An 8,571-nucleotide genomic window follows, 5' to 3' on the forward strand; every position below is an offset into this window, starting at 1 on the left:
TGGTATAAAGTATAATAGGATCATGGACGTACTAGAATTTAAAAGCAATTCTTCACTACTTCTCGAGTTTGAATTATAATTACTCAATGAATTTCTCTGAACTCCATGGAGCAGGACCAGTTTATTCGGTTTTGGACAAAAAGAAAAGATTAAAAATTTATGTCCTGAAAAGACTGTTGAATACCCTACCAGGTATGGCCGCACGGCACTGCAAAGACAAACACACATACGCTGTACAAACCTTGATAAAGTTTGGTGATGACACTTTGATGGCGATTTATGTTCCTGTCCTTCACCATTTATGTGCTGCATTAATGGCCATTACCAACTTACCGAAATGTATTTACTGGACCGATCTTCTAGTGATCAGTTGGGTCAGTACATGAAGAAGCCATTGAAGATCTCAAGAACAAGTTCAGAATTCCAAGTTGTATTTCGGTCCAAGATTTCCAAAGTTTTGGGTCTTTTGACCCCCTCGCGCACTCTCCCTCCCCAACAAGATTTGTTCGAATTCTGTCAAATTTTGGAATTTTTCGTCAGAAAGAAACTTCAGTCTTATCAATCCACCCAAAATAGTTTTTGCCTTCTTTAATATGGAGCCCTGGCATATGGATCATAAAGAATAAAAAGTTCTTCACGCATTGCAATCCAGCTACATAAGCGTGGAGAGACTGTTTCACATATTGATTATGCCATAGTTAGATCTGTATAAAGCTATAGTAATCCCAGCAACAATCTCTTGGCTTTTAAAATGTGTGAAGTCAAACCTAGAAATAGTAAATTGCCAGTAAACACAAAAAATATTAATATTGCAAAGGTAAAATTGATTATAGTAGTGTTTTCATAAAAAATACTTTTATCTAATTATCATTTACTAGTATATTGCGGTGTTGCCCATGAGATGGAACGGGATTTTGTTAAAAAATATCATTAGCATTAAAGTAGAGCTAATAAAAGTGGTTTGATATATATAGGTATTAGTTTTAAAAAATAGGAGGGAGTTAGTAGTAGGATAGCCGGCAGATTCATCACCCACCACCACTACTACTCTTTATAGGAGTCTTTATAGGAGTATAGATAATTAGAAAAAAAAACAATAATAGAGCGTGTACACAAAATATTAAGATAACATGTAGTGTATGCTTCCTTGTAAATATCTGAATTTTCTAACTAACTATTATTACAGGTAAAGTCCTTTTTTGTCATTGAGCATTGCTCGAAGTCTATTTTTCATTCTGAATTACTAGACTATTTTTTTTATATATCAGATTAGTTACATTAGAACTTTCAAAGCCGGACACTCGACACCTTAAACCATATTTATGGTGGTTTTGATCAATACGAGAATGGTTTTTTTGCTAGTATGTCGTAGTTATGGACCTAATTAATTGACATTGCATCAACAAGTACGCAAATTAGTAAGAGTACAAACCAGCAAAAAACACCTCAATTCCAAACAAGACCATTAAAAAAGACCTTGTCGTGTTTTTTTTATCTGATTTTAAAAGTTGAGGGTGAAAAGAACCAGTTCAGGATAAAACATGGACTTTAAAACAAAGTTCAGTTCAGTATAAAACAAGGAGTGGTAAAAAAAAGTACTTTAGATAGAAATTATTAGTGCATACACTCTCCATCCAGGAAAAGAAACAACTTTCAAGAATGAATTTGGACTACTGGGGGTTTAAATTCACCAGAAATTGTTTATTTTTAGGACAGAGGTAGTATGTTCTAGGATCTTTCCCGCAGCTCAGTTAAAGCGAATGGTTGGTCCCTGGTTTTCCTTTTTCGGTACATTTGAGTGGTTCTTGGTGTGAACAACCCTTGTTAAGAACTGGTCAATTCAATTGTCCAGCACAAACAATCTACACCTGTATTTGCACTGAAATACGTGGTGATACCCAATGCCACGCAGGCACATGCCATAATACAACCAGGACCTAAAGAGTTTAACACTGTAATAATTTAGAGACATGATAAAACTACCACTATATATATCAACCGCATGACATCATCATTCTTGTGTAACCCATCGTATCACTGTGCACAGCAAGAACTGAGCTTCTGGCACAGAACACTGATAATCCGAGACATTGTTTAAGTCGTCGTAGCCGCCAGGTGAACAAAGCACATGATATACTCAGTACTCAGGGCCCAGAACCACCCTTGTCAAGGCCGTAATCCGTCATGCCCATGCCAACTTCGTTTTGGTGCTTGATGAACCCACCTGTTGCGGCTTTTGAGTAACTCCAGTAGTACATTAGAGATGCCACCAGGTTGATGAGCATCATTGCAGCGGCTGCTGCAAAGACCCCCTTGCGAAGCGTGGCGCATGTGACCAAGTCATGCTTCATGTAGTAACCAAGGTACTTGGTGTGGTATGCATTCCTCACAGATCCACCAATAAGGCAAGCTTCTGCAGTGAGAAATGTTATCCTGCGAACAAGAAAACCCAGGACACACTGAGAAGGTTGTTCAGATGATCTAGATGTCAATGGTTATCACAATGAGAACCTCGATATGCCAGACAGATACATAGCATAGGACCCTGTGCTCCTGGCAATTAATCATATCTTAAAAAGCCCAAGCGCCCAACCGACAAAATAATGGAATTAAATTAAGAACCATATTTGATCCAACATTATTGTTTTCCCAAGATTACGTCAATTGCTGATGGTATTACTACAATCAAGTATAGGAATTTGAACTATATTCAGCTATAGCAGACAATAGACATGATTTATTGCTAACATCACATGCTGAAGACAACATATAAAAGTAAAACTCTAACAAAATTTTAACTTGGAGAGTTAGTGTTGCTCTCCAAAGAGTGGATGGTGGGAGTACCATATAGCCTAGTCCTAACAGAATTAGCAAATGCTAGAATATGGTAACTTGGTAAGATTATATATGCAATCAGAGAGCCCTTGTGTATCTTTCGCTTTGTGCATAACACAACAAAACGAGTGCAATTTAAAAAGTCACCACATGCTATTTTGGATCTGCCGAACTGTAAACAGTTCTAAATCCTAATCTTGAATGCAGAATTTCTGGAGCAAGAAATCCCCCTTTGCTTGCCTTCTTGTTCAATTCCAGAAATGTTATGCAATAAATAAAAGAAAAGAAAAGGCTATCTCTAATGAGCAGGAATCAGCACTACAACAAAGCAAAGGGGGTTCAGCATTTTTGTGGAAAAGACTACTTCCACAATTAACACTAAAGTTTTACTGTTAATACATTGTAATTTTCTCTTCTTTTTCATGAGATCATATTGATGGAAGGAAGATTTGTTTGTAATTCTGGAGGAAACAACAGTTTGGTTAGCTGTTGGAACCAAACACACGACAACCCCAGTACTATTAATTAAATATGTAACCCTTGGATTAAGAAATGGTGTCGATGTAACAAAATATGAAGCTAACGAAAAATTCTCAACAAAGCCACCAATTAAGCAGCACCAAGCAAGCATCACTGCAGGCAGGTGCTAGAAGATTTTATTTGATAATGGAGGTAATCTGTAAATCATCTGCTTACTAAAGATTAACTTGAGGGTTGGTAATACCATACTTCACTCTAATAGCACAAGTCATCACACAAATGTTGTACTATATTCGATCAAATCATGGCATTCTGCTCTTCACAATATGAATGAAAGAACAAATTTGGTATGTCCAGAACAACTGGATGACTTCATCAAGGTAATGTTCCAAATCAGAAAATTCTTTATACAATTCAACCAGAAAGCTATGATTTTCCCAGAAAAACTGGATTCAGACATCACCGGGAATCAGATGTTATGAATGGATAAGCCTTAGTCCTGTCAAATTCAGAGCAGGATTGATGACAGTGAACTTAAAATTTTCACTCTGTTCATGGAGGCCAGGCAGTAAATTAACCGTTCTTATATAAAAGTAGAACCATTCCCAATGCAAGATCCCAAACAAGTAAAGTAATTAATGTCTATTTACGACAGTAAGTTCCAATCTCGGAAGTAATAACTGTTTTGTAAAAAGCCTCTGATGGCACAAAATAAAATTACTGAAAGCAATGGCTTCTAGTTTTGTATCAATCTGACATGAAAATTTTTTATCTGACATGAAGCAAGAATAAGGACTACAGGAAACACCCAAAACGCTGTGTCCCCATGTATTTGTCATCATCCCAACGGATTTACCATCCCCAAATCATGCTCGTACAAAGCAACCATGGCGAGTTTCTCACCTCACCTCCTCCACAAACTCAAAAGAAGCACAGATTTGAGAATTCCGTACGCTCTAATCTGCAAGCGTGCACTCGCAATCGCAGCTAACAAAAAGACTCAAAATTGAACTGAATCTGACAAATTTAACTGATATTGGACATGCAATCACGAGGCCAAAACATCAAGGAAGTGTGCGTGTGAGGGGGGGGGGGGGGGGGGGAGGGGGCTAAGTAGGGTTCTAACGGGCGCACGCACCAGGAGAGGATGAAGGAGGCGACGGCGCATCCGCGGGAGGAGAGCGCGGGGCCGAGGCAGAGGCAGCGCGTGACGGCGGTGACGAGCAGCTGCGCGAGGAGGAGCACGAAGAAGGCGGTGACGCCGTAGACGGTGGAGGCGTCGGTGTCGTAGAGGCAGTAGGAGCGCAGGTCGTACTCGTCGGGCACCACCTTCCCCTGCCAACACAAACCATCACAGGAAGATCCCCACGGCCGGGCCGGGCCGCGCCGCTAGCTAGTCAGACACCACCACACCGGAAGAGGAAGGGCGTGCGCGCGGGAGGGGAGGGGAGGGGCGGGGGCGCGTACCGTGCTCCGGCGGCGCTCAGCGCCGACGGCGAGGAGGAAGGCGAAGAGGCTGAGGAAGGAGAGCAGCGCGGCGAAGGCGAGGGAGGCCGGGCGGGAGGTGGCGAATCCGGCCATCTGGCCAAATGCTCCGGCGGCGAGCTCCGGCTCCGGCTGCGGCGGCGCTAGGCTTTGTACTAGTGAGTGAGTGAAGTGAGGTGGAGTGGGAATAGTGGGGAGCTGGGGCTGAGGTGAGCGGGTGGGGCCCGCTCGTCGGTGGATGAATATAGTACCATATTAATCCACGGCGTTCCGGCCGGGCCGGGGTAGCTGTCCGTCTGTCTGCCGATGCGGCTCTTCTTTTCTTCTTATTTTTTTCCCTTTTGCATTTTTCCGTGTCGGGTAGTGGGTGGTGGGGACATGGTTCGGCATAATTGGTCGTCCTTCTTCACAGCAGCTGAAATAACAGAATATAGTCCTGTTATATATATATTTTAAGTAGGTGAGAGAGAAAAGATGTGTAGCTAGTTTCAGCACGAACTTTAAGACAACGCATGTGTATAAAAGGTGGGACATAGTAGTATATGTTTTATAAATAATCATTATTGACTATTAGATTAACTATAGATAAATTAGAACTAATAGTTAGCTATATTATTAAACTTGCTCTCGCGACACGTACTATTATATTCGACTAGCTATGTACATCAGTGTGAAAAATATTTGATAAGAAAATAGTAAGCAGAAAGCATAAATTTTATTTCCAGTATATAAACAAGAAATAAGATTTAGAAATAATAACTAAAACATGTAACAAGAAATAATAACATATAAAACATTTGATATTGATACATCAAACAAATTAAGCTACACACAACTGGATTGCTTCGACAAATTCAGAAGCGGCTAGCACACACTCAGTTTCTATTCTGCCCTTTCTATCTTGAGGTTAGAGTAAGATATTTTGTTGTTATAGCTAGGCAGTTGTTGTCTTGCCTGTAAATGACACTTACGATCTTTTTTAATGCTCGCTGGGCTGACTTTGGAATATCTTTTGTTCCATAAAAATATATTTTTGATGCTCACAGGATTAACTTTGTGATACCCTTTTGTTTGCTGTAGAAGGAATAATATATGTTTGTGACTTTAAATTTTAGAAACAATACTTGCACAATCATTACTAATATGTTGTTAAAATCACAAATAGATGTTGGAGAAATGCCTCAGTGCATGCATATACCTCTAGCAACCTTCTTTCTTCCACATGTTGCTCATACTGTAAGACAAAACCTTTTTTTTTTCATCTTGAGCGAATCTCGCTTCAACACCGGGGCTATGCGGCGGCGGTCGTGCGATGCGTATTTCTTTTACGTTCTCCTTTTGTGTTCTTTTGGTTTGCTTTATTGATTAGGGTGAACGGACGGTCGGACCGCTGTTTTATGGTAGCAAAGAACTGAGTGGTCTCAAGTGCTATGTGGACCGAGAGCATTTTCAACTGCTCATCTAAATTTGATCATTAATATCAAAGTTTGAACGACCATCTAAAATAGACTCTTTAATCACTCTAATGGAACATCCATATTCATCATTCATATATATTTTCTTAATATTTTATAACCATCTACTTTCGTGTTGTTATTGCTCTCTACTCCTATAATTAGATGTTGAGATATGAAGGAAGAAAAGAGAACATCCATATTTGAAGTTTCTTTCCAATATAGATGATCATCTATTTGTTTAGGATGGGATGAAGTATCTGCTAGAGATACTATAAGATCACATTGTTTCTTTCACAGTTTAAGCTTAAACAATGTTTTTTGTTTTACGTTCATTGGGAGAATTTGCCATCGTAATTATTCTTTTTAATGTGGTGAAGAAAGAAATATTCTGTTATGATCTATAAGTTAATAGTTGTGCAAGATATATGGGCTAATTTACAGCATGAAATTAAGCAGTATGAAGAATAAAAACGTTGTAAGCTGGGATAAAGATTTCACGTTCCTAGGCCTAACTATCTATAATTAAGGCACTAATTTGAACATAGTAGTATGTTGTATGAAAGATTTATTAGATTAATGTATCATGATAATTGTTTCGGACTTGGCAAAGAAAAATAAAGAATATTCAATAACAGAAGATCAATTTTATTAGGTGTTAAAATGTTGACTGAGATGCATTCTAAGTTTTTTTACTGAAATATTTGTATATAGACATTTATGATGTATCTATGATACACAAGTTAATCAAAATTGAATTTCTAGTAGAATATTAACGATACACTAAATTGATTAATATGAGCAAATTTGAACAGTAAAAGCTTGAAATCATGAGAGCGTGAATCTGGGAACATAGTAGTAAAACGTAAACGCAAAAAAGCATAGAGCAGGCCACGCCAATGGCAAAGCACAGAGCAGGCAAAAAGGCATAGAGCGGCAAAGCATGAGGAGTCTCTATTTTTCGAAAAGGGCTCTGGCTTTCCATTTTTTAGAGCACGGCCCTATTTTACGAATTTTTTCTTCTTCACATAGGATATTGTAGGAAGTCGGGGGCCTAAACACAAGAGCACAAAACCAGAAAAAGTTCCATGAGAGACCTATAACAAAATACGAATAAACATGAGTGCTTTTATGCAAAATTGTGAAATTTGCTCTAGCTCCCGCCTGGTGACGCGTCGGCATCTCCTGGTGGCCACGCCAGTCCGAACGCAGGAGAAGCCTCTATTTCGAGGAGGTTTCAAGTATTCTAACTAGCGGGGAAAGCGTGCTTCGCGCGCACCTGTGGCATAAAAAAATACTAGTCTGCGATTAGTTTTAGCATATATATATTTAGGAGAATTTGCCATCGTAATTATCTTTTTAATGTGGTGAAGAAAAAAGTATTCTGTTATAATCTATAAGTTAATAGTTGTGCAAGATATGAGAACTAATTTACACCATGAAATTAAATTAAGCAGTATGAAGAATAAAAGCGGTGTAAGCTGGGATAAAAATTTCAAGTTCCTAGGCCTAACTATCGGCACTAATTTGAACATAGTAGTTTGTTGTATGAAAGATTTATTAGATTGATGCATCATCATAATTGTTTCGGACTTGGCAAAGAAAAATAAAGAACATTCGACAACAGAAGATCAATTTTATTAGATTTTAAATTGTTGACTGAGACGCATTATGAGTTTTTTTTACCGAAATATTTGTATATGAAACTATTGACATTTATGATGTATCTATGATACACAAATTAATCAAAATTGAATTTCTAGCAGAATATTAACGATACATTAAATTGATTAACATGAGCAAATATGAACAGTAAAAGACTGAAATCATGACAGAGTGAATCTGGGAACATAGCACTAAAACATAAACATAAAAAGGCACAGAGCAGGCCACGCTAGTGGCGAGCACAGGGCAGGCAAGAAGGCATAGAGCGGCAAAGCAGGAGTCTCTATTTTTGAAAAGGATCCTAGCTTTTCATCATTTAGAGCATGGTCCTATTTCACGAATTTTCTCTTCTTCACATAGAATATTATAGAAAGTCGGGGGCCTAAACACAAGAACACAAAACCAGAAAAAGTTCCATGAGGAACCTATAATAAAATGCTAATAAACATGAGTGCTTTTATGCAAAATTGTGAAATTGGCTCTGGCGCTCCCACGCGGGTGACGCGTCGGCATCTCCTAGTGGCCACACCAGCCCAAAATCCTGAGGAGGGCCAAATCCCAGCTCCTTTTAATATAGTAGATATCTAGGAAAGGAGCTTACCATGCATGTAGCTTGACATGCAGCAGTTTGTCATATAGCATACAACTTTAC

At 38.8% G+C, this 8,571-nt stretch overlaps 1 protein-coding gene across 1 annotated transcript; it reads right to left on the reverse strand.

The window, feature by feature from the left end:
* Window positions 1–1,892: 1,892 nt before the first annotated feature.
* On the reverse strand, window positions 1,893–5,014 carry LOC102707700. The gene is made up of 3 exons (XM_006659191.3): window positions 4,783–5,014; window positions 4,454–4,650; window positions 1,893–2,433 (listed from the first exon to the last, which is right to left on the reverse strand). The coding sequence occupies exons 1-3, from the start codon at window positions 4,894–4,896 to the stop codon at window positions 2,145–2,147; spliced, it is 600 nt and encodes a 199-aa protein (XP_006659254.1). The 5' UTR covers window positions 4,897–5,014; the 3' UTR covers window positions 1,893–2,144.
* Between the last annotated feature and the right edge of the window lie 3,557 nt (window positions 5,015–8,571).

The sequence above is a fragment of the Oryza brachyantha genome, chromosome 8 (assembly GCF_000231095.2).
Source record: "Oryza brachyantha chromosome 8, ObraRS2, whole genome shotgun sequence".
In the NCBI taxonomy this organism is placed as follows: Eukaryota; Viridiplantae; Streptophyta; class Magnoliopsida; order Poales; family Poaceae; genus Oryza; species Oryza brachyantha.